At 50.5% G+C, this 26,318-nt stretch overlaps 1 protein-coding gene across 1 annotated transcript in view; it reads left to right on the forward strand.

Annotated features, from left to right (window-relative positions):
* Positions 1 to 3,085: 3,085 nt before the first annotated feature.
* Positions 3,086 to 26,318, forward strand: part of Ppm1f (protein phosphatase, Mg2+/Mn2+ dependent 1F) — a 31,660-nt gene continuing 8,427 nt past the window's right edge. The window contains exons 1-6 of the mRNA XM_041678187.1: positions 3,086 to 3,145; positions 10,129 to 10,397; positions 17,528 to 17,667; positions 21,594 to 21,796; positions 22,655 to 22,843; positions 25,362 to 25,505. Of these exons, the coding sequence (XP_041534121.1) occupies positions 10,195 to 10,397; positions 17,528 to 17,667; positions 21,594 to 21,796; positions 22,655 to 22,843; positions 25,362 to 25,505 (879 nt within the window). The 5' untranslated portion in view covers positions 3,086 to 3,145; positions 10,129 to 10,194. The remainder of the gene's footprint in view (positions 3,146 to 10,128; positions 10,398 to 17,527; positions 17,668 to 21,593; positions 21,797 to 22,654; positions 22,844 to 25,361; positions 25,506 to 26,318) is intronic.

Raw genomic sequence — 26,318 nt, forward strand, 5'->3', positions numbered from 1 at the left:
AGTTGAAGTACTCAGCCTGGTTCCCAATCCCTTGCTCACTGCTATAGCCTAGCTTCCTGATCCCTAACCCATGTTGTTATGGCCACCACTCAGAAACTTCAAGTTTGGCATGTAGAGCCTGTGTGTGACTCTGGTAATGCTGTGGGTCTGTTTGGATTCCTGTTCTCATCCCATTAAAGCTGGTCAGATGTCAAGTCCAGAAAATCTGTAAGCCAACCAGACTGCTCTGTAGTAGCTGGGTGTAGCTGTAGGCCACCTTTCTGACTGTAACCCCTACCTGTGTCCCCTTCTCCACCCATCCACCTGTTTAGTTGTGATAGAAACCGACTGCCCTCTGGCCATGCCTAGCAGGGGCTCAGCAAGCCAGCCATCCTAGAATGCGTGGTTGAGAGGTAGCCGACAGCACTCCTCAGAGGAGCCCTTCGTCTGCAGCAGGTTCCCGGTCACACAGGGCAGGGAGACTCATGAGAAAGCCAGAAGACAGCTAGTTGTTCATGTAGCAGTCTGTCCACATAGCCCACCAGGACGTCCCACCTGATCCCTGACAACCAGGGAAGATCATACAACAGAAGAGGTGATACCTTGGGAAAGCTGCCCGGAGACAGTGGACCAGGAAGCTGCATAGAAGTTGCTGGAATGTGTCCCAGGAATATAAGCGATAAGAAAAAACGGATACTTAGAACCTGTCCTCTCCATTCCAGTCATAATCTAGGACCTTAATAAAGCCCAAGGATGTGACCCTGCTGTTCAGCCCATTTGACCCAATTTTGTCCTGAATAGACTGTAGGAAGGCAGCTCAGTTGTGTGGTTAGTTTGGGCTTGGGGAAAAGACTGTCCTATAGGCCATAAGCCCAGACTATTGTATAAAATTCTACAATGAGGTTTTAACCATATGGGCCTCTTAATGTATCCTGTTGTTTTTCCCTGAAATTGTCCCTTTTGTATGGAATCTGCCCGGTAAACCTGAATCCCTTGCCTTTCATCATCAGTAGTATCCAGCCTCCTTATCCTTGCCAGCCTGCCAACCGGGAACAGTTAGGACGAGGGTGAGTCGTGTTGTAAGCCTAAATGTCTTTGGAGCATCACCTCTTCTGCTCTGCAAGCTGATGAGGTCAGAGCTGCCAGGTGACCTGTGTTGGACGAAGCAAACGAGATCTCATGCTAGCCCTCTTTGTCTTTACTTGTCCCCCACTGTCATTGCAGATACCATTTCTGTTACCTTGGGATTGCAGTGCACGTTGACATAAGGAAGTCTGTTTCATTAAATGCAGCACACACCCCCAGCACTATAGAAGTACCATGGACCTACAATTATACATCATTCCTTCCTATCCGTACAAAAACAATCAGTACCCAAGAGGGAGCCAGCCACCTATCACTGAGAGTTTTTAAAGCCAGAGCGTGGTGTGGCTGGTCTCTGAGAAGGGAGATATGTGCTGATGTGACAGGGAGGTTGTCGCCGCATGCAGAATGCTCAGAGCAGGCTTCTGGAAAAGACTTTAGGGAGGCAGGGAGAGGGGACATGGATGGGAGATCTGGGACCTCCTGGTGCTACCCCACAGCTTGGGTGTTCCTTGCTGGAGAAGTACAGGTTTGAGCTAAACTGGTTGGTGTAGCTAACAAAGCTGAAAGCTTCGGTAAAATGGATTATAGGGAAGACATTAACTACGTTGGAAGCAGGACAAAAGGGATGTTGTGGGTATGTCCTTGGCCTAGAGCCTTACGAGATTAAGTTCCTAGTGCCTGCCTTTGCTATCATCTCTGAGCCATCATCCTCAGTGGCCTCAAATCTTGATTGATGAAGCACTACTGTACTTGCACAGCGACAATCTCCCCATGCACACACCCCACCCCCACCCCCTGGTACCCACACCACGGAGGTGATTCCTTTAGGAGCAGTCATCCATTGGTTCTCCAGGCTCATGGCTTCCCTGAAGCCTTCCAGTCTGAGGATTCCCTGAGACTTTAGTTCCCTGAGTCAGTGTGTTATGATGGTATGTACCTTGTTAGCACAGTTCTGAGGGGTAAACAAATCATTACAAAACTATGAGCCTCTCAAAACAGATTAATTTGCAGGATTTCTTTTGTAATGCCACTTGAAACCAACCTTGTTTTTTTTTGTTTGGTTTTTTTTGTTTGGTTTTTTTTTTTTTTTTTTTTTTGTTGAGACAGGGTTTCTCTCTGTAGACCAGGCTGACCCCAGACTCACAAAGATCCACATGCCTCTGGCTCCCAAGTGCTGGGATTAAAGGTGTGTGCCACCACCACCTAACTGCCATGCTTGTCTTTAAGGCTGCCTTTACTACCCAGTGTAGTAGCGAGTGTTTTCATTTCCTGTTTGATAACCCAGGCCTCGGGCTACTGGCTACTTATCTCACTCGGTGGCCAGGCAGTCCTGCTGAGGCACAGAGGGTCAGAAATCCTGACCACATGGATCGTGGGGCCTATAGGCAGGGCCACAGTGGAACCTGAAGAGGTGCTTCCACACATCCCTTGGTATCAAATGAATGTTTTCTTTAACCTGAAGGTTTTTATTTCCTTTTGATTTTCAAAGAAAACATTCCTGGGGCTGGAGAGATGGCTCAGTGGTTAAGAGCATTGCCTGCTCTTCCAAAGGTCCTGAGTTCAATTCCCAGCAACCACATGGTAGTTCACAACCATCTGTAATGGGGTCTGGTGCCCTCTTCTGGCCTGCAGGCGTACATACAGACAGAATATTGTATACATAATAAATAAAATAAATGTTTAAAAAAAATTCCCATGACCGTCCCTCATTTAAAAATAAAACAAGTAAACACGTGACCCAGAGGACTGCGCCTCTTGTCTCTGATGAGTGGCCAGTCCTAGGCAGTATGTAGCCACATCCCTGCCCTGTGGCTGATCAGCACACAAGTTGTCTAATTTCTGAGCTTGTGAAGCAAGGAAGGGCCGCTTTCTGCACACTCAAGACCGAGAAGTGAAGCAACTCACTGGTGAATGGGGCACATCTTCTCCCAAGAACAAGCGGGCTAAGAGGCCGCCAGGGGGCAGCAGGGGCCCACCTGAGGCCTGACTGCGCTTGCGCAGAGCCTGCGGCGCCCCTGGACGGGAAGTAGGCGGGGCCGGCCCAGAGCAGCTCGTGGGGAGCACTGCGGCAAGCTGGCAGGTGAGGCCCTCGGGGTGCTAGGGATGAAGGGCGAGGGTGGAAGACTCGGACTTATGCTAATGGTCAGATGGGGGCATGAGGTGCACGAGGGTGAAATGAGACTAAGGACGAAATGGAGAGACAAGAAAGCACTAAGGCCAAGACGGGTTTCGGGTCCCCGAACCCGAGAGACATGGGGTTAGCAGTGAGCAAAAGAGCAGGGCAAGCAGCCTGGACCCTGCGGAACAGAGGCAAAGCATGGGGAACTAAGGACACAGAACTGGGAATCCATTGACCCTATGGGGTGTGACTGGAAGCGAGGTTCAGGAGGGGGCTGAGCTGTGAGACCAAACAGTACAAAGGGGTGATAGTCCTCCGTTTTCTAGGCTCTCTAAACCCCCCACCCCGCCCAAACATAAGGGCCAGGCCCACGGCCTGCCCTCAGCCCTCCCAGAGAAGGTCCCCTCTGGGACCACATTTTCATCCGGAATGCCTGGCGCCCCGTGGCGCCCCTGATTGTGTTTAAAGCTGGTGTTTTAGTTAACGCCTGGCTTGGAGGCTGGGACTGAACCCCGTTAGCTAGATTGCGGTAGAGCCTAGGTCATGAGAGCCTGGGGCTCCACCATTCCAACTGTGTGGTCTCAAGCTGGCCCCTAAGCAAAGGCACCAGGCTGTAGGAATTTCTGCACAGGGACTAACATTTCGGGGAGGCCCAGCGGAAGGCGGTGGTCTCCTCCACCAAGGCCTTCTACTTGGAGGTCCCTTAGTAACAGATGTCTTCACAGTATGCCCTGGAACAAGTTCTGTGAACTGTTCCCACCTGAGGAACTGAGCGCGAGCCCGTCTCTACCTCATGGACTCCATACCCATATCCCTCCCATAGTCAAACTTCACTTTTTCTCCGCAACCATCGGGTGCAAGTGTCCCAGTCACTGCGCATCAGAGTCTTCAACTGAGTCCTGCCTTGGTCATATCTCTGTTTTGTGACCCTAGAGTAGTACTTTCCCCAGCTCTTGTTTTTCTCAGCTGCAGGGTGCCCTGATGACACGCACAGTTCTGAGAGGTAGACAAGACAAACAATTGTTTTAAAAACCGTAAATCTTCCCCAACAGAGTAATTTTCAGAATTCCTTTATGCTGTCACCTGGAGCCAACCTTTGCTATCCAGTGTGCTGAGGGAATGCTTTTGTTTCCTGTCTTAGCAGGCTTCAGGCTGCATATTCCATGGTCGTTCAGTTTTGCTGAGCATCTGATCCATTGAAAAAATACCAACCCTTTAAAAAGAAAAATGGCTGCATAGTAAAATGGCTATCCTTGTTGTGGCAAAATAACCCGTTAGAGATGGCCTAAGTGGGGGACAGCAGAATGACCCGTTAGAGATGGTTAAAGTGGGGGGGAGGGGGGGAGATGGCAGAATGGCCTATTAGAGATGGCTAAAGTGGGGGATGGACATGGCTGGGGTAGAGAACATCCTGAGCTTGCACAGGGCTCCAGCACCATGTAGGAAAAAAATATTCTTAAAGTGATTTTCTGTGTTCTTTTGAGTTTTTTTTTTAAGACAGGGTCTCATGTAGCCCAGGCCAGCCTCCAGCTCCTAATGTAGCTAAGAATGACCTTGAACTTGTTGTCTTCCTGCCTCCACCTCCCGGGTACTAGAATTGCAGGTGTTCACCATCACAAACAGTTTCTAGATGAACCCAGGACCTCAAGGCAAGTAGCTACCAACTGAGCTACACTTCCAAGCACCACCTGTCCTTTGGGTTTTGTTGTTGTTGTTGTTGTTGTTGATTGGTTGGTGGTTCTTTTATTTATTTGTTTATTTATTTTCCTGGTTTGGTTTGGTTTTTCAATACAGGGTTTCTTTGTGTAGCCCTGGCTGTCCTGGAACTTAACTCTGGAGACCAGGGTAGCCTCGAATTCACAGAGATACACATACCTCTGCCTCTCAGATGCTGGAATTAAAGGTGTGTGCCACCACTGCCCAGCTGGATTTTCTTTTTTTTGAGACAGGGTTTCACTCAGCGTAGCCCAGGCTGGTACAAAAACTGGTAGCAATTTTGCTGTTTCACTTGCCCAAATGCTGGTCTTATAGGCATGAACCACCATGTGGAGCTAAAGTGATCATCTTTAACATATACTTTACCACACTATTTATAATAATCATTTTTAAATATAAATAAAATCTTTTCCATGTCTGAAGTAAAAGATTGGTTAAGCTCTAGAAGGATTTACACCAAACTGTACCCAGCAGTCAATCGCAAATAGAGAAACGAGTGTGGGTCTAGGGATGTAATTGCCGCTGGACTGCTTACCCAGCACACATGAGCAACCCCAGTGCCACATAAACCAGATGCAGTGCACACCTAGGATCCCAACGGTAGAGAGGTGGAGGCAGGGAGAGCTCAAGCTCAGGGTCTTAGGAGCAGCTGCCAGCTCTTACGTCCCAGAACCAGGAGGAACCAGCCAAGTGTCACATTTGGCCAAACCAGTCAAGACCGTGCAGCTACTGGAGTCAGGAGCTTGGTGTCCCTCCCCACAGGTCCTTGCTTGATGGCTTGCACACACTCATGCACACGTCTCTCTCGTCCTGAGCCATTTGCTACTACAGGGACACAATTGGAGTCAGCCGGCCCCACACCAGGCCAGCACTTCTGTTCTGCCCCACCGCTGTTCTCCCCAGGCTCCTTTGCCCAGCTGCTGGCTACGAGCCAGCTGCCACTCTCCCCTCCAGTGACCCCAGTGGTGCCATGCCCCCCTTGCCTGTCCTTCTTGCTGCTGTCTGAGCCTTTCTGTCCACTCTGGGGCTCCCAGAACTTGGTTGCTTCATGTAGCTTGGAAAGGCATGCAGCAGATTTAGGGGTTTGTCAGAGAGAGGGAAAGCAAGAATGGGTAGTGCTCTTATCCTATGCCTCAGATAGACCCCAAAGAAGGAAAACTGTAGCCTGGTTCTTCACCATGGCCCAAACAATGTAGAATGGCCGCCGCAGGCAGAATCTCTGGGCATACTGTCTTTCTAGTGGAAGTAAACAGCCAGTACAGTCCCTGAGAGTAAGCCAGCGGAGGCAAGCAGAGTTTTACACAAGAATGTGAGTATGTTGTCACACTGGGTGCCTTGCCACCCAGGCCCCACCCAGCATGCATGGTGCAGATGGCCTTGGGGCTCATAACAGGTCCTGAGCGTGGCGCGTAGGGCACAGGGCAGTGAGAGCAGACGTATAGCCAGGTTCATTTAAGGCTTTGGTCTAGAGTGCTGCGGTACAAAGAGGTTGAGACTGTGGGGAAGGGCTCCAGATGCAGGAAGCCATCCAGCGCGAAAGGTTAGAAAGAGGCACCTGCCTTCTGGAACATCTAGCCGATACAGTGGCAGGTAGGGTGATGCTGTGGCTGGGGTTTCACTGGTTGGGGCTTTCTGTGTCCTGGGGTGTGAGGTGCTGTCCTTTCCCTTGGATCCTAGTCAAAACTTTGTGTAGCCCATTTAGCACTGCTGCAGATTTTGGTGCCTCTGGGTCCTGTAGAATTGCACAGAATAATCCAAATGCTTGTCACTTGCTTGGGAATGGCTTTGCGGTGTTCATACTTCTGACCATGCATACCAAAAGGCTAGAGCAGTTGGTGAGTGGGGTGCAGTGTGACACTTGGCCTCGTCCTCTTGGAAATTACGTCCATCTCCTTGTCTCCATGTTCTGCAGCTCTGCCTGTGTACAGACTGCCTAGGACCGCTGCCCTCCATCTCTCCAACCCCTAGCCCAGGCCCAGTTGGTTCTTCTTCTCTTTCTGTCTTAATTTTGGGTCAGAATGTGTCTGTCTTGTTCCCATCCGGATCTTTCCTTCTTTGTTATCTTTTTGCCTGCTCACTTTTTGTACCCAGGCTACATTTTATTAACTTGTAAGTAAATGTGAGTGTAGACAGTGAATTTTAACTCTAGCAACATAACCTTCCATAAAAAGTAGTGTATCTATTTTTTTTTTTTTTACAAAGCTACTTTTAATACTTTGGGGTATGCCCCATAGGAAAAAAAAAAAACCCGCACTGGGAAAGGGTAACCCCTGACCTCCAAGGGGAAGAAAGGAAACACAAAAAGGACCTGCAGAGTCAAGACAGAGGGAATGTTCCAGAAACAATGAGCATAATGGGACTGACTCCATACACACAAAGGATGGGAAAGTTGAACACGAAGCCTCTTGGGGTCCTCCTTTTCATTCGCCTTTTTCCTCTTCTACTGCATCATCTCCAAGTCCCTTAGTTTGCAAGTGGCAACAGAGAGCTTGTCATCTCTCATTCCCTTAAACTGAGTTGTTCTGCTTGATCATACGTCTGTAGCTTGGCCTGACTTGGATTTTCCTATGTAGACCAGAATGGCCTCAAACTTGAGACAACCCTCTTGCCTCTGCCTCCTGAATGCTGGGATTATAGTCACGTGTCACCACCAGCCTATAGCTTCTTTTTGTGTCTCTTTTTAAAACAGGTTAGCTCTTGATTGCAGCCTCTGAAAGAAGAAAGAGGAGTTGTGTTTTGTTTGCTTATCACTTGTATCAGCTACTTTTCTTGTTGCAGAAGAATAAATATTTCACAGAGGGGATTTCTGGAATGAAGGGTTTACTTTGGTTTTCAATTTCAAGGAATACAGTCCATGATGGCAACATAATCTTGAAGAGGCAGCTGGTTACATTGTGTCCACAGTGAGGAAACAAGAGATGGATGCTGGGCTTCATTTATTTAGTATAGGACCCCAGCCGATAGAATGTTGCCACCCACGGTTGCAGTTGGCCTCACTTCAGAGACTCCCAAACAGACAGGACTTATCTTTTCAGTAATCTAATCCTGTCAAGTTGACAATATTAACTATTGAACCACACCTTTCCTTTTGTATTCTAAATACTATTTTGATTAACATAATATTGGAACCCCTCTCGCATCAGCTTCTCTTTCTGGGTTTTGTTTAGTTTTGTGTTATTTGAGATGGTCTCCTGTATCCCAGGTTGACCTGTGACTCTGCAGGTAACTCAGGATGGTCTTGAAGTTTTGATCCTCATGCCCCTACCTTTTCAGTGCAGGATTACAAGTGTCCACCTCCACACCCAGTTTATGTTGTGCTGGGGTTTGAACCCAGGGCTCTGTGCCTGCCAAGCAAGCAGTCTACCAACTGAAATGCTTCTCCATCCCCTCTTTGTGTTTTCTACTCCTTCTTTGTACTAGAAACTTTGTTACAGGTGAGGACAGCCTTGCTGCAGCTGTGCTTTGAGTTGTCCTGGCTTCCTCAGCCCTGTTTCACACCTCAGCCCTCCCTCGCAGCAAAGTTTAGAGACATCCATCTGTGGTCGTCCTAAGACGGATGGTTATAGAAGTCTCGCCTGTCTTTCCACCTGGCCGATTTGGTAGTTAGAATCTGGAAGGCTTCCAGAGCGAGATGGACTGTGAAGCTGCTCTCCAGCTTCTCCTGCCTAGAACTTGCGGTGCTCAGAATCTTAGATCCATTTCATCACCATAAAGATCACCATTTGTTCCCTCTGATGGTAAACACATTGAGCTCTTCCTAATGAAAGTTCCTAAGCCAGAATATTAAGTAGAACTCCAAAAGGTGCCACATCCTTAGGTGTTAAGTGAGTGGATAGCTACACCAGGCCTGGCAAAGCTCAGTGACTGCAGAGAGGGGACCTGTGTGAGCCGATGCTGCAGGGAGGCTACCTGCCCAGGTGTGATAGGGGGTGGGGCTTTGTCCCAACTCCAAGGGGAGCAGGGGGAAGGAGGAACCAAAGCACATCATAGAAGGTTATAAAAGAAAGGCAGAAGGGGTTGATGTGTGGCCCGGTGATGCTGGCTTGTCATGCATGCATGAGAAATAAAATTCAAGACATAAACAAGAGACACTCGAGTACTATTTGAGGCTGGATGATTGTAAAGGAAGGAAGGAGTCCATTTGGGCTATCAGGTATCTAAAGGGGTGACATACTGAAGGACCAGCCTGCAAGGCTTAGACATTAAGTATAGAAAGGCTGGTTGACCATGCTGGAGGTGACTCTGAGCCAAATGAAAACTAAAATCCACCCCAGGGAAGAGGGCAGGGTACAGCTATTGACGTGCGAGAGTCTTGGGTATTTTGTGGACCTCAACTCTGAAAGGGCTGGTGTGGGTAGTGACAGTCTGAAGCTCAGGCAGGCATTCCTCCAAGTCCTATCCTTATCCTGAGACCTTGGTCAAGGGACTACCTTCTCCAAATCTTGGTGAAATGGGGATTTAACCTGGCTTTGCAGAGCTTGGGGCCCACCCAGGACCTGGCAGCTACAGAGCCCTCAGTGTCCATAAAGATGTGGGAAGAGGCTGGAACCCATGTCCGCAGCTTCAGGAGCCTGAGGTGTTCTAGACCCTTGGCTCACACTCCCTATTAGAGAGCAAGAATAGACCTGACCATGTCCCAAAGGCCCCTTATCCCTGGCTAGCCTCTGCTTCTCCCATCAGGCAGCCCCAGAAGTACCTGGGGAGCCCTTGCTCCTAGTTCGCTCTAGCTCCCAAATAACAATGCACTGACAGACAGCTCCTGTATGTTGGCTCTTCTGTTTCCCACCATCTCTACAGCCTGGCATATGTCCCTTTCTGCCAGCTGGTCAATTATTACCATGCTGGCATCACTTCTTCCCTGGGCCCTCCTGCCTACTGGCATTCTAAGGTCTGGTTAAATGTTGATGACCTGGTCCCAGTGTCCCTCTCCTGCTTGCCTCCGCTCTTGCCCGCCACTCTGCAGGGAACATGCATTCCCTCTATCACTTCTTTGAGATGTCTCCATGCCCTGCTTCTGATACCGTCTCCTGAGGCTGCACTCTGTGCATGTGTGTTTTTTCACCTGAACCCATGTCAGATACTAAAAGCTGTATTCCCTGAACTGTGAGGCCCAGGGCTTGTTGAGGTACCTGCCTCACCTTGCTTCCTGGTGAAAGAGACAAAGCAGGGTACCTGTACTCCTCATCATGCAGAAACTGTCACCCTGATACTCTGACATCTCTCCCCAGAGTGAAGACCTGACTGGGGACCATCTCACCCCAGCCTAGCTGCAAGCCCCCCGGGATGCACTGGGCATGGCCTCTGGAGCCCCACAGAACAGCAGCCAGATGGCCTGTGACAGCGAGATCCCAGGCTTCCTGGACACCTTCCTCCAAGACTTCCCAGCCCCACTGAGCCCGGAGAGCCCTTTGCCATGGAAAGTCCCAGGGACAGTACTGAGCCAGGAAGAGGTGGAGGCTGAGCTAGCTGAGCTAGCAATGGGCTTCCTGGGCAGCAGGTAGGCCTGGGCTACCGCAAAAGGGAGAAGCCTAGTGGGAAGGAGCGTGGTGCGGCATTGTATGTCAGATGTTGACCTGGACCTAAGTCAAGAGAGTGGCATGGCCGCCCCTTATCTGTAGCGGCACATTCTGGTAGAGCCTAAAAGTGCAGAGTGATGGGCCCTGTGACTCGGTGCCTTTTTCTCCATAGCAAGCAGTCAGAAGCATAGACCATGCCACTTCTTTATCTTTCAGTTCTGTAGACAGAAGAACATTCAGCATAGATCTTAGCAATCTCAGCATGTGTGGGGAAGGGGCATTTGTGGATTTCTTTTGTTTCCTTTCCTTATTAGGTCAAGAACTTCCACCATCTTATTTAAAGGAAATGCTTTATTGTTTCTTGTCACTGTATCACTACCCCATGCTTTGCAGCTATTGCTAGGTGAAATGAGAGCCTTTTGAACGCTGGCTAAGTACCATGCTGCTCAGAATAGTATACCTGCTTAAAGGTATTTATTTCTTATTGCTGCAGTTGGGTTTTTTGTCTTTTACTCATTTTATTTTATGTACAAACGTTTTGTCTGTACATACAGATATGCACCACACGCCTACCTGCAAATGATTGTGAGCCACCATGTAAGTGCTGGGAACAGAACCCAGGTCTTTTGGAAGGACAGCAAATGCTCTTAACCACTGAGCCATCTCTCCAGACCATGCCTTCTTTCCACTTAATGTTTTAACTCATTGCTAAAAGTAACTGAAGAAACAGAAAGTGCGATTTTGAGCTAAGGACACGCCTGTGTAGATGTCTGCGGCCGCAGTGACAAAGTAGTACTCTCGAGGCAGTGGACACAGAAGCTGTCCTTTGACAGGAAAGAGGGCCAAATCCAAAATCAAGCTGCGAACAAGGCCTTGCTTTCTCGGAGGCCCTGGGGGAGATTTGTTCTAGTATTCTTCCTCATGGTGACTGCTTGTGCTCCTCTTGGTAAACGCCTTTATTATCACGTGGCATCCTCCCTGCCCGTGTGCCCTCGCTGTTTTAATTCTCTCTTTGTATGGGTATGAGCAGTATATATTGGAGAGCAGAGGACGGTCTTGTATCGGTGCAACAATCCAATCCACCTTCTGTTTGAAGCGGTCAGGTTTGGCCTGAACTTCACCATGTAGGCTGGGCTAGCTGGCCCTCAGATTTCTAGAGATGCCCATGTCTCTCTGCCTCCCACCTCACCGTCACTGCGACTGCAGGTGTGCATCCTTACACTCAGGTGTTTGCCTGGCTTTTGAGGAACCTAAGCACATGTCTTCATGCTTGTTTCACCGACTGAGCTAGCTCCCCGGGTTCCTCTCCTTTTAGGCCTCCCGCCTTGGAGGACACTAGTCACGTTAGATATTGGATTAGAGGCTGCCCTTTCCCAGAATGGCCCCACTTTACAGTAGTTGCATTTATAAAAGCTGTAATTCTAGATCAGGTCACATTCTGGATCACTAGGGCTTAGGTCTTCATGCCTTTGTTGATGGGGACACAGCTGAACCAATTTAGGCGCTCAGAGCTAAGTCCTGTTTCTGCCCATTTTTAAGGCAGAGGTAAGTGGGCTGCAAGACTGGCTTCATGGTCTGGGCAAGGCCGGGCCACATACAGCTTTTCAAGCCTGGACAATCTAAGAGGCAGCTGGTGCCGTCCATCTCCCAGATGAAAGGTGTGCAGGCACAGCCAAGTGTGTGGTCCAGCCACTCTGCGGACTGGAAGAAGAGAAGTGGTTTGTGAGGGACTGCAAGTCTGTCCCCTGGGCTGGCCCTTGTGGCCCTTCCCCTTCAGTTATCCACTCTAGAGGATTTATGTCATGAAAGACAGTAAAGGACAGATGCCATCTCTGATCTCTGCCTCTCTGCTCAGATGGGTGCAGGTTCCTGAGGTAAGGCTACTGTCAGTCAAGAGGTAGCTCATGGAGGTGAGAGGACTTGCCGGCCATACAGCGTCCATCCACACCTGGCCGTTCATTCACCAGGGGAATGAGCCCACGACTCTTACTGTCAGCATTGTTCATGACTCTTCTGTATACATCCCAAAGCTAGAACAATGTCCAGCCTCGGCATATTGTCACCTCAGTGTCCCCTGGGGAAGTCCCCATTGCCTCCTAGCTGCCCATCAACTCCATCTCTACTCAACCAGCAACAGTTGCTAGGACCCTAGCACAGTAGACAACACACAGACAGTCCACTTCAGAGCCATGTCCACCCTGGACCCCACAGCCCAGGAGTATTGCTCTGTGATCACGTTATATGCATGTGGTGTTGCTGCTTAATTTGGGGAAAGTATTTTGGAGACAGGTGGTATAAATTAACTCATCCCCAGGGTGAGAAAGAACTGGCCATTTCATGGTCAAAACCCTTGAGTACAGGAAGTGAGGAAAGGGGAGAGAAGCAAAGCCACACTTGGGAGCTGCAGGGGTGAAGCAGTCAGGAGAGAGCAGCCGCTGGACCTTCCGCATAGACACAGAGGGCCTCGCTACCTGCAGGGCTCAGGAGTGTCCAGAAGACAACCAAGTCCAGAAAGGCTGGGATGGCAAGGACACGTGGCCTGGGCTAGGGATCAGTTTCTGACCCTCAGGGGATGACAGGGCCTCTAAGCTGTGCGTAGGTTCCCAGGTGTGGGTGGTGCCGAGGAAGGACTTTTCTGGGGAGATCTGGATGGGAAGTGAGATGGGAAGGGGAGGAGTGTAAAGGCTTTGATGGCTGCTTGCAACAGCAGACAGCCCAGGGATGGCCTTAGCAGGAGCTATGTTTACCCCTGATGAGGGACGAGGGAGGAGCACAGAGCCCCAGGTCAAAACTCGTTTGAGGTACACACAAGTGGTCAAGGATGGGCAAAAACCCTGCGTTAGAAGCTGGATGGACCAGAAGATGGTAGTGGGAGCCAGGGGGATGGGCAACACCATGGCAACAGTGTCTTCCAGACACAACAGGACTGATGTACAGTAGTCACAGGGCCTGCACAGGTTCAAGCCAGATGGGGTCCCAGTGCTGAGGGGGGAAGTGGACATGGGCTTCCAGCCCTACCAGGAAGCTATCTCCAATTGACAACCACTTGCCCAGGAAAAATTAGTTTTCTCCAATGGAGTCTCACTGGGTTACAAACCAGACTTATAGGCAGGCCCATGCCCAGCTATAGACAGCCAACACAATGGTATTTTTGTAGATTTTTTTTGTTTATCATATTGCTTTGTTTGGGCATTTTTTTTTTTATCTTACTGGCCTTTGCTCATATAACATGGTTTCTAATTTTGTATTTTTTAATGGTGTGTAATGTGTGTTTCTCATGCTTTTTCTTTGGGTGCTGTTGTTATTTTGTTTGTTTGTTTTTTATTGCCTGTTTGTTTTCTAAAGAGAGAAGACCATAGAATTAGATGGAGGGGAGGAGATTAGGAAGGAATAACCATGATTGTATTAAAAATCATTTTCAATTAAAAAAAATGAAGATGGATGGGGTGGCACAGAACCCCAAGGACCTGCTTAGTGCATCCAGTAAACAAACCATAAGTGTAACCATTGAAATTTAGTACAATCCAGGTGTAGTGGCGCACACCTTTAATCCCAGCACTCGGGAGGCAGAGGCAGGTGGGTCTCTGTTCGATGCCAGCTTGTCTACAAAGAGAGTTCCAGGACAGTCAAGGCTACACAGAGAAACCCTGTCTCAAAAAAAGAAAATAACAAACAAACAACAAAAATTTAGTACAGAACTACAGGTCTGTCTCCCAGCCCTCCACATGGATTTTCTCTCACGTGTGGGCGCAGGCACGCGGCACCATCACCTATGATGTGAGCCTCATCCATCAGCTGCACCGCAGGCAGCAGTTCACATTTTCCCGTGTGTGCACACATAGCTCCTCTGTGCCTCACAGACCCTCTTGTTCACGTCCCTGCAGCCAGTTTAGCTTTGTGGGGATAAAGTCTTCTAATATGTTGATCCATTGGCTCTTTTTCGGCTTTTAAGTGGTATTCCTCTGAGACCATCCGAAGTCATATATCTTTTTCCTTTCTTTTTCACTTATTCTGATCTCATTGTCATATCTTTAGGTCCCTGGGCAATATAAAGCTTACACTGTAATTACCTAGCCATCGTTTCACCCCGTCATAGTGTAGGCTCCTGGTAAGCCTTGAGGTGGCCGTGTCCTAGGCACAGCGTCCTCCAGCCGAGTTGAAGAGCTCCCTCCACTCCCAGACTCAGCTGACATCTGTGGTGTGATGACAGGGCTGAGGGTCTCCAGAGCACATCCCTGGGTGGGTCCCTGGAATAAGCCTTGTCCAGGAAGGAAGTGCTGGTGGCTAGAGGCCAGGCATTGTCTGTGTCTCCAAGGCTGGAAGCCGCCTCCCTGCCCCCATCAAATGCAGCAGGCAGCGGACAGGAAGCGTCAGCATGACCTCAACAGATGCGTAGGTACCCCTTCCCTGCCTCTGAAGGAAAGCCCAGCGCCTGGCAGGAAATGCCTCATGGGGGAGCTTGTTCTCATGTCTTGCCTTCGCCCAGATGTACTTTTCCTTATTTAGGGGCAGGGAATATGGCAGGAGTGGGGTGGAAACTCGACCCAGGGTTTCAGCAAGCTAGGCAAGTGCTTTACCGCTGAACTCTCAGCTACTCAAGAGGTCAATTCAGGAGGATTGCCAGCTCAGGAGGCCTGCCTAGAACACAGGGCATAATTGAAGGGTCTGGGTGAGACCTTGGCTCAAAAAGTAAAAAAAAAAAAAGCTATGACAGACTTTTGCCTAGCCTGCAGGAGTCCCCAGTTCAGTCCCCAGTTCTCTAAAGCTAAAGGCCATCAGTAGATGGCCAGTCGCCTTAGGATAGGACTCATCAGCCAGGCTCTCAGAAGGTCATTGACTCTCTACCTGAAGAGGCAGAGGTAGGAGAATTAGGAGTTCAAGGTCAGCCTTGGTCAGCCTTGAGGCCAACCTGGACTACACGAGATACTGTGTTTAAACAACAACAAAGGCAGTAAAGCTGCTAAGGAGATGGATGGTTCAGTGGGTCAGAGTGTTATGCAAGCATGGGAACCTACATTCAGATCCCCAGTAACTACATGAAGCTGGAAGTGTCTGCATGTACCTGTAATCCCAGGATTAGGGCAGAGACAGGAAGATCCCAGGAGCTCAGTGACTTTTAGGGTCAGTGAGAGACCCTGTCTCAAGGGAATCCAATGGGGAGTGATAGAGCCAGACATCTGCTGGCCTCCTCTGGCCTCCACAGGAACATGTGTGTGCTCACGCATATTTACACACCCATGCACACACACATAAAAGCCAGGCATAGTGTTTACAACTATAATCCCAGCTGAAGCAAGGAGGATCCCCAGTTTGAAGCCAGCGTGGGCTATAAGCCAGCCTGAGCTACAAAGTAAAACCCTACCTCATTTTTTTTTTTTAATTTAAAGAAGTTTTAAAAGCCAGACTGTCAGGCGTGAAGACTCGGGCAGATGCCCTTTGGAATAGGCACACTGTGCTAGAGTACATAGCCTAGCTTCAGGGATCCCCCACCAGACATGGAAGCGAGTTCTGAGGTTGAGGTGCATCTTAGACGCTTTTGATGCCCCAGGAAGTGTGGCCCCTCTGCCAGAGTCTCGGGGCCTCTGTTTTAAACAGGATCCCCAAAGCCCTGGGGAGAGCAGAGCAGCCATGGAGAGAGACTTGTGATCTCAGCCCACTGTCCACTGCCCCAGCTACAGCAGACTTGTCTCTCTCCCAGGCACCTCTCATCTTTGGTCCTTTGTCCCATTTGCGCTGCTGCCTGCCCAAGGCCCCAACAGGAAACTGACATTTCCTCTCTCCCAACTGCTATCGGCACGAGATGACATTCCTTTCCACCCTCCTGTGCTCTTCGTCCTTCTGTGACTCCGGACGGTCTACATTCCTCCAGACCTTTCTTCCGTGGTCCCGAGGAGGACCCTTATTTTACCACTCCTCACTCCACCAACTCTTCTGGAGCTGGGCCTCCCAGCCTCATTCCTCCTGGGCTCTATCTCCTGCCCAACCACGTTCTCACAGCTCCCTAGGTCTCTTGAACTCTGCAGAACCTGTGGAAACAGAAGCTGACTCCCTGTCCCAGCTGGGCTCATTGGTGGGGCTCCCCTTCCTCAGCCTGACTGCTCACATCAGATACTTTGATCCTCTGCTCTTTCCTCTGACCCACTCTTAATCAGCTCCCAATACTGTTGTGCTGTCTCTACACAGAGGCTCCCTGCCCAGCCCTGAGGCCTTGGCCTCTCTAGACTGTTGTCACCAGCAGCCGTCATTCAGCCAATCCTCTAGAGGCTCAGAGGTCTAAGCACTCTGTCTGACACTATCATGTCTCTCCTCAGAACAGACCAGGGTTCTCTGTGGCCGCAGCCTGACCCACCCCTAGCTCCCTTCTCCACACCCCAGCAGCTCAGAGAGCCTTCTCTTGGGTCCGCATGGGTCATCCGCCATAAAGCATCACCTGGGACCCCTCCTCCCAGGAGCAGGTCCCTGGGGCTATCAGCCCAGAGCGTGCAGATCAGACAGCATAATTGTCATCAGTCATCGGCTCACAGGATGGAGGCCAAAAGGAGGTGGAAGTGTCAACTCGGCTGAGCCTTCCTGTGATCTGCAGTAATCGTGGACGTATGGGTTCACCTACATCCCTATCCTCTAGCTACAGGATTCTCTCCTCATGGTGTATCTGTGTCTGTGTTCACCCTTTTCACAAAGAAGCCAGTCTCCCTCCCTACCATAATCTCATCTTTGCTAGTGCTGTCTTCATTGAACCTACTTAGAAGAATAAGCCCATCTGAGGCAATAGATGTTCAGCCTTCAGCATATGAGTTGGGGAATACACTTTAACTCATAACATGTCCTGGTCCCAAGGATCAACATCTTGAGAATCAGGGCAGATTCCTGGCCACTGAGGTTGGCATGCCCCAAGGATACCTTTCCAGCAGATCCTATCCGATAGCGAACCTCTGGTGTTGTGTAAACATCCATTGCAGGTCTTTGGATACAGGGATTCCCTGCTTGTTATGACACCCGGGGGGGGGGGGGGGATATGAGCCATCTCTCCATCTCCAAGGTGGGGGGAGGGTGCCAGGCCTAGACTTCAGCTGGGAGCTACTCCAGTCTTCCTCTTATGTCTTCTCCCTAGGAACGCTCCCCCGCCATTTGCTGCAGCTGTGACCCACAAGGCAATTTCCCAGCTACTACAGATAGACCTTTCTGAATTCAAGAAGTTGCCTGAACAAGAGGAGGAGGAAGAAGAGGAAGAAGAGAGAGCCCTTGTGACCTGTGAGTTCCTCTCATATGGCTCTGAGACTGCTTAGCAAGTGACAGACTCAGGTTGACACTAAAGGTCAGTGCCCAGGGTGCTATCAAGACAGCAAGGACAAAGTACAAAGAAGACATGACATGTCAGTAGAAAACCTGCAGTGTGGACTGACCAGCACCCAGGGCAGAATCAGCCAGAGAGACTGATCTGGCTGGTACACCACATCCAGAGGGGTCCAGGGACCCCAAGGCTGGTACACCACAACCAGAGGGGCCCAGGGACCCCAAGGCTGGTACACCACATCCAGAGGGGTCCAGGGACCTCCAGGCTGGTACACCACATCCAGAGGGGTCCAGGGACCTCCGGGCTGGTACACCACATCCAGAGGGGTCCAGGGACCTCCGGGCTGGTACACCACATCCAGAGGGGCCCAGGGACCCCAAGGCTGGTACACCACAACCAGAGGGGCCCAGGGACCCCAAGGCTGGTACACCACATCCAAAGGGGTCCAGGGACCTCCGGGCTGGTACACCACATCCAGAGGCGCCCAAGGGACCCCAAGGCTGGTACACCACAACCAGAGGGGCCCAGGGACCCCAAGGCTGGTACACCACATCCAGAGGGGTCCAGGGACCTCCAGGCTGGTACACCACATCCAGAGGGGCCCAGGGACCCCAAGGCTGGTACACCACAACCAGAGGGGCCCAGGGATCTCCAGGCTGGTACACCACAACCAGAGGGGCCCAGGGACCCCAAGGCTGGTACACCACAACCAGAGAGGCCCAGGGACTGCGAATGAGTGCCCAGAGGCCTCCAGCCTCTTGGCAGAGAATTTGCTTCTAAGAGTACTCTTCCTCTGTGTGTCTCTCTTTCCTAGTCTTGTAGCAAGACAGTGGTTGTTGTGAGACCACAAGTGCCAGGAAGGAAATGGCTGCTGCAGGAATGCCCCACACAGGCTGGGGAGTCATGCTTTCCAGACAGTAGGAAGCAGCTTCTCTTCCCTTGCTGCCTTCTTTGAGGTCAGCCTTAGCAGGAAAAGAAAACCAGTTGCAGCCTCTAGCACTGTGCCTACCAGCCACCCTCCCCACCCCTATTTCCATCCCCCTCCACAATTCCCTGCCAGCCTCTCCTCCCAGCAAGGCCTTGCCCCTCTGCTTGGGAGAGATATTCACAATGACAGCGGCCATTGTTCTCTGTAAAGCCAGCAGGCTTCCAGCCTAGTGGCATTTGCCACCAGGCCCCACAAAACAAACACCCCCTCCTTACTCCTCCAGACGGGAGACAGCATCACCTGCTGGTAGGAAGGAAAATTGCAGCTGAGAAGCCAGGCCTTCCACCAGGGCATGTGGAGAAGGGTGGAGCCCGCCGCACCCTCCATGTCAGTCCCAGAGCCTCTGGCAGGCCTTGGCTTGTGGCGTTGAGCACTTGAGGCAAGTCTGTAGTCTCCAAGTTGTTCTTGCCCGTCTGTGTCAGCTGTATCAGCACATTGTGTGAGGCTTACTGCCGCAGGCAAACATGTGACTACAGCATCTCTGTGCCCACCTGCCAGCAGCTTCCCTGGGATTGTTGTGAAGACAGACCTCCCAGGTAGTCGCTGAGGCTCAGAGCTATAGCCCTTGGCCAGAAGTCAGGCTGGGGCTCCAAGAGCCTGACGCTGGGCATTACTATAGGCCTTGTTTTTTAATTGCCCTTTAATTGCTTGAGCAAAATTCAAGTCCAAACCTATTGCTGGAAATAGCCATATAACCCAAGACTAAAAAGGAGGCAGCTCAGGCCTAGAGGCCCTGGCATGCCCAAGGCTTCCTAAATACCAGAAGCAGGGAGACCACATCACCCGAGGCAGTTTTAGGAGTCCAGCTTTCTACAGAAGAGAGGATGAAAGACCGCGGGAGTGACGTGGTTGGAAACTGGCTGGATAAAGGTGCACATAAGTGCATCGGGAGTTAGCACTGGTCACATTCAGAGCTGTGGTCCCTAGGCGGGGCCTAGGAAAGTCAGTTCTCCAGCTCCTCCGTCTGCCACCCCCACGGCTGTTGCTAAGTGCTTGAGTGGTACACTGTCCTGCACATGATGCTGCAGTAGACTGATTTCCTGCCCCCACCTTGATGGGGGATTCTGGCTGGCTTTATCCTTCTCCCTGCTCATCGCTTTTCTCCTGTGGCTCCCTCTGGCTTCCTTCCACTCCTTCCCTTTTCTTCCATAGCCATACTTCCGACTAAGAACACTTCTCCCAATTCTCCTTGTCCCTCTGGCATGGGCTTTGATGTTTGAACTCTGTGGTTTTCTGTAACTGACCTTTAGCTACCCTCTTAGACGGTGGCTCTGCCACATGCACCCAGACTGGCAAGAGGGCTTTATGCGTTGATGAAGTGAGGCCTGAGAGCTCAGCCCTTAGAGTCCCCTTTGACCTTGATCCTCACTGGTCTCATCTTAGAAGCTAGGCTTGTGGGACTTTCTTCTTTTAAAATCTGAATTCAGCTCTGTAGCAGCAGCCTACCAGGTCTGACACTGGGGAGTGGCTTGATCCTCACTGGTTGAAGAAACATTAGAGTTCAAGGCCACATGGGGAATTAGAAAAGTATTAAAACATCATACATATGGGAATTGGGAAGCCCACAAATTAGCTCCTGGGATCCTACTGCCTATGTCTTGATTATACAGAGATCATTTCTGCCTTTTTTTTCCCTGGAACTAAGTGACTTTTTTTCATGTACTTGCGAATAACTATATATGTAATTTTCTATCATTTTCTCAATTTAAAATCCTATCATAAACAGTTTCACATTCTTGTAAACATTATATCCACTTCTATGCTGCCATGTTGTTTCTTTGTGGTGCTGGAGATCTAGCTCAAGCCTCAGATGTGCTAAGCAGAGACTCTGTCACCAGGCTGCATCCCCAGCCTTAACTGGGCTGCTTGCTTGCTTGCTTGCTTGCTTGCTTGCTTGCTTTGGGTTTGGGAGGTGGGGGAGGTTTTTCTGTTCTGTTCCATCCTTTGTTTTGAAAATAATCATAGGTACACGTGCAGTTAATTATGGGAATAATGCAGACATATCCATCCCAACTGTACATGACCCAGTTTCCTCCCAGGAACATCATACAAAGCTGTAAGAGTGTGTCACATACAGGATCTGAACATGGTCAGACAAAAGACAGTTTCCTATCGCAAGGATCTCTCTACAGGCCACACTAATACACCTCCCCTGCTAAACCCACGCTGACACGCCTCCCCTGCTAAACCCACGCTGACACGCCTCCCCTGCTAAACCCACGCTAACACGCCTCCCCTGCTAAACCCAGTCCCTAACTCCTAGCAGTGACTGGTTTTCTCCGTTTAATGATGTCATTTCAAAAAAAGCTTAACATTTGGGAGTAGCATCTTCTATTTGGTGTGATACCCCGGGGACTGAGCTAGCTGGGCCACTTATCCTTCATTGGTTCTGCTGCTAAACCCTCTCCCGGGGTCTGGCTGTCAAGGCATTTGTAGGTTGGAGGAAATCTGGACAGATTACAGAATTAGTCTAGTACAGATGAAGCTAGTATGATTCATGCACTGTTTTCGTGAGAACAGCCCTCATTTTTTCTGGGACTCATGCCCAAGAGGAAAGTTATTGGCCTAGAGGGTAGTTGTATGTTGAGTTGTGGGAATCTTAATTTTTCATTGGAACAGGCAGAATTCACTTATGCCTCTGTCCTTGGACCTAAAGTATTCCCAATTATTGGGCAGTTACTAGACCTTTTTTTCCCACCTAACACAGGCTGTCTTGCATAGTTTATAGGTTAGTATCCTGAGCATGCCCTGGTTGGTGAGGTGGGGCCCATATAGGATGTTGAGAGGAGCTATTTAAAACCTGGGAATGTATCAGGGAAGGATACAGGAGAGCAGTTAAGCCTCAATTGCCTGTTTTTACTTTTTGGTTAACAATTTCTCCATTATGCCCGTCAGTGCTAGATGCCAAAGGCCTGGCCCGAAGCTTCTTTAACTGTCTTTGGGAAGTATGTAGCCAGTGGCAGAAGCAGGTGCCGTTGCCTGCCGAGGCTCCTCAGCGGCAGTGGCTGGTCTCTATCCATGCCATCCGGAACACACGGCGCAAGATGGAGGATCGGCATGTGTCCCTTCCTACTTTCAACCACCTCTTCGGCTTGGCTGTGAGTGCTGACCTGCAGAGTTGGGGAACGGGCACTGTGTCACGGGGGTACAGGGCCCATACAGACGGTAGGAGCCGTGAGTGCTGAGAGAGCCACCAGCCAAGGTCATGCCCGGGGAGATTATGAGGAGCTGCTGTCTTGGGGCTCAGTCCGTGCCACCCCGTGGAGCCTGGGAAGCTCGTTCACGGCACCAAGCTTCCAGGCACATTGCTTTCCACAACCAAAGACTAAACAAAGCCAACGGTTGGTCTGTGTTTGTATATCAAGAGGCCAGGTGCTAGGTTCAGACTTGAATTGCTGTGTCTCCAACCGCAGATGCTTCCTGATGCCTCTCACCTTTGAGCAGCATGTCTGCGGTAGCTGGGAAGAGCTGGCGAGACTGAGGCTGACCTTTCCCAAGCCTCCTTGTTTGTGGGACTTGAGCAGTGTGACTTGGCTGATGGACAGGGCCCTGCCAGCTCTTCTGGACCCTACCTGTCTTGAGTGTTTTATTGCCTGAGGCTATTTCTTACTGCTCTGGAGAATGAGAGGCCTCATGTCAAGGGGCTGCATCTGAAGAGGGCCTTCAGTCTGATGGGGGCTCCTCAGAACACCAAAGCAGTGCAGGCCCTCACATAGCAGGATAGAACAAGTTTCCCAAGGAGGGAAACTACTCCTTGACAGCCCATTCATCCCTAAATGAATTGATCCCAGCTGCCTCCCAAAGATCGCCCTTGCATACTGTGGGAATTGGGTTTCCACGGAAGAATTGTATAGACCAACTGCAACCATAGCGCTCTCCTAGTTGCTGCCTGGAGAACAGCCCTCCCCAGATGAGAGCAGCTGGCCAGGGTCTGACTCCCGCTGTACTCCCACCAGGACTCTGTGGACCGCGCCTACTTCGCTGTGTTTGATGGCCATGGAGGAGTGGATGCTGCAAGGTATGCCTCTGTCCACGTGCACGCCAATGTGTCACAGCTGCCGGCACTGCTCACAGACCCGGCAGCGGCCCTCAAGGAAGCCTTCCGGCGCACTGATGAGATGTTTCTCTGGAAAGCCAAGCGAGAGGTGAGTGCTGTTTGGAGAACGGCAGCTGTTAGCATCAGAGTTCTGGTCTCCATGGAGGAAGGAAAACGAAAGTGGTTGGTGGTTCAGGAAGGTAGGGTCTCACCAAGCACTGCTGGCGAGCATGCTATTTCATTCCTTCAGGCCTGGGGCTCAGTTCTCATTTAAATGGAAGCAACACAGAGCTTGTCTCCTGTACTAGTTTTGTTCTTCACCGTCACCAACAAAGTAATTGAGGTCGGACACGCTTTATAAAGATGGGTTTCTTTTGACTCAGTTCAGGACGTGCAAGGCAAGTGAGCTTGATAATGGCCTTGCAACTAGTATGTCATGGTAGCTCAGAACAAGAAATAGGGGAAGAGAGAGACTGTGTGTGTGTGTGTGTGTGTGTGTGTATACACACAAATATGCATGTGTCTCTATCTGTCTCCCAAAGCCACCAGGACCTAACTATGAGGAGCTCTACTCTATCCACTCATGGCCTTTTCCAGTCCCAGTCCCCTCCTAGTCTCACACCAGCAAAGTCATCTTTCCAATACTACAGCGATGCTTTTACCCTCTTAATATCTCATGATGGAAATTAAGTTATAGTACATAAAGCCTTGGGGCTTACAGACCACAGTATTCCTGGGCCACACATGGCCCACCAACCCAGCAAAGGGCTGCCTGACTTAGATGTGGGCTGTTTTCTGTGGCTGAGGATGGTAGAATGGCAGACAAGTATTGGAGGAGGGCCTGCTTGTTCATCCAGCCACCTGGCTAGCTTAGCCCCGAAATAATCACACAGAAATTGTATTTATTAAAACACTGCTTGGCCCATTAACTCTAACTTCTAGTTGACTAATTCTTATATTAATTTAACCCATTTCTATTAATCTATATATCGCCACGTGGAAAGATCTGGCATGTCTGTCTCTGGCAGCTCCATGGTGTCTCTTCCTGACTCTGCCCTTCTTCCTCCCAGCATATAGCCTAGCTTTCTCTGCCTAGTTCTGTTCTTCCCTGCCATAGGCTGAAAGCAGTTCTTTATTAACCAATGAAAGTGACACATAGACAGAATGACCTCCTACACCAGGCAAGTACTGAAAAGAATCAACCACTCACAGCTTTGGTGAGCAGGAGTCACAAGGCAGAGAGGCAAGCCTGGTTTCCCAGGCATCCAAATCCCAGCAATCTCAGTTATAACCCATGCTAGTCTGAGCTGTAAGAACAGCCCCCAACTCGTGTCAGAACTTGGGCCCTGTGGGTGAAGGAGGTGGCTTTGGGGTCATGGGCTCCAGACTGTCTGGCGTGCCTGTGAAAGGTAACACTAACAGAGCAGGGGTGTGTCCCTAAAAGTTCGACAGCTCTGGGAATGGTGGTCTCATCAGGATCAGTAAGGCCCCAGATGTCAATTCATAAAATATGTGTGTGTGTGTGTGTCTGTGTGTGTGTGTGTATGTGTGTATCATGATTAACAAACTGCCCCAGTGCCCCTTGTTCAGCCAGGTCTCAACAGGCCGCTAATAGCCACTGGAACTTCTCTTCCTGGAGTGACAGCTATGTGTAGGGATGAGGCCCTTGTTTATGAAAACAGACAATGGGCCTCTCCTCTGTGCCCTAAAGCAGACCTCACCGGGCCCTCCCAGCAGCAGTGAGGGCAGGGTCTAATACTGCAGCCATTTTAAACACTGAGGTACCAATGCTTAGACACTTAAACCAACCCCGAAATGGGCCTGCGGGGCCTGTGCTCAGGCCAGCACAGAATCCTGCAACACAGGCAAAGACTGGATGGCCACTGGCTGATAATGAGCAGGGAAACCGTACTGGAAGACCCCGGACCTCCCTGGAATACCAGAGCCCTGGAGAGAGGTTCTCTTTCATCATATGCTGACCGAAAGGCTTTAGTGAAATACAATTGAACTGCGTTCCTCTTCTCTGCAGAAAGCCAGGCAGCATCTACAACTCTAGGGGAGCCTCGTGGCCCCCATCACATCCAGCAGGTAAAGCAGGCCACGGAGATTAGGGTTACCCCTCCGAATAGAGAAAGAAGTTTCTTAAGCCGGTGTTTCCTTCCCTCGCTTCCTCCTCGCTCTGGGGACCAAACCTATGTGCTCACGTGGCCAGCACAAGTGGTCTGCCACTCTTCTACATCCGCAGCCCCTTTTAGGTTTTTGTACAAATTTGCTGAGATACGATTCAAGCATATGCTGTATTTGTCTACAGTATGCAGTTGGAAAAGTTTGACTTACAATCATAAAGCCCTGCCTCAATACTGGTCATGCCTAGATCTTCTTCCTGCTCCCTGTGGTCCCTGCCCCACTCCTGCCCTTCCATGCCTTCCCAGTATCGTAGTCTGCTTCCCACCACTGTAGACCGTCTCATCAGTCCCAGTGTTGGGTGTGAAGGGTTTCCTGTAGGACATGTTCTCTTCATACGGCATGAAAACGACATGGTCCATGAGTAGCCATGGGGGCCCTTCGTGAGAGGTTACCTTTCTCCTCAGTCCGCAACCCTCCATGGCTCTCCTCTCTCCCTGCAGCGACTACAGAGTGGTACCACAGGTGTGTGTGCACTCATCACAGGAGCAACCCTGCACGTTGCCTGGCTCGGAGACTCCCAGGTCATCCTGGTACAGCAGGGCCAGGTAGTGAAGCTGATGGAGCCACACAAACCCGAGCGACAGGTAAGGGGCACCCTTCGTCCAATCTTAAGACATTCTCGAGCCCCTATTGTGCTGGACCCCAGGAGGGGACCCAAGTCTGGAACCTCACAGGGAAGTGGAATTCTAGGAGGTTCCAGCTCGGTGTTGTTGGTGTAAACTAGGAAGTAGCAAAGGGTCCAGAAGACTCCCGGTGCCCCTGCAAAAGGGTTCCTTTGCCTGGTGAAACTGGTCAGGGGGTCCCATGTGAGCCCTTCCTGAGAGCTCAGAGTTTTAGACAAGAACCAGGCCTTCTGCCCTAACAGGCAAACCTAGAAGTGGGGTCTGTTGGGCCTGCGGGGCCTGGACTGAATCCTGCAACAGTAACAGCCAAAGAGCCGATGGCCCTGGCTGAGAGTGACCAGGGCAGCCACACTGCCCAGAGTCTGGAAGACCTCAGGAAGGTAGAGTCCTCCCTCGAATCCCAGAATTCTAAAGTGACGCAGCCCCTTGAGTCTTGAGGTCTTCACCTTGAACATAGGAGTTGCAAGTGCTCAGATTCTGACCTCAAAAATGTGTGGACTGCTCTGTACGTCCAGAAAGGGAATGTTCAGAGTCAAGGAATGCTGTCCACCACCTCCCCAGCCCTCCTTTCCCTATGCTCCTCCTGTCTCGTTCCACTTCATTGTGCAGCTGGGACCTCCCTCATCAGCACATAAAGCTCCACACTTTCTTACAGACACAGCATGTCCTTCCATTCACTAACAGGCAGTCCCCACGTCACAGACATCCACCGGGATTCTCTTCTTTCCACTCTGAAATGGGGCAGCAGTGATAACTGTGTGCTCACATGGTCCA

The sequence above is a fragment of the Microtus oregoni genome, unplaced genomic scaffold (genome assembly GCF_018167655.1).
Source record: "Microtus oregoni isolate MIOR12 unplaced genomic scaffold, Mior012 000029F_ref0000214, whole genome shotgun sequence".
NCBI classification, from domain to species: Eukaryota; Metazoa; Chordata; class Mammalia; order Rodentia; family Cricetidae; genus Microtus; species Microtus oregoni.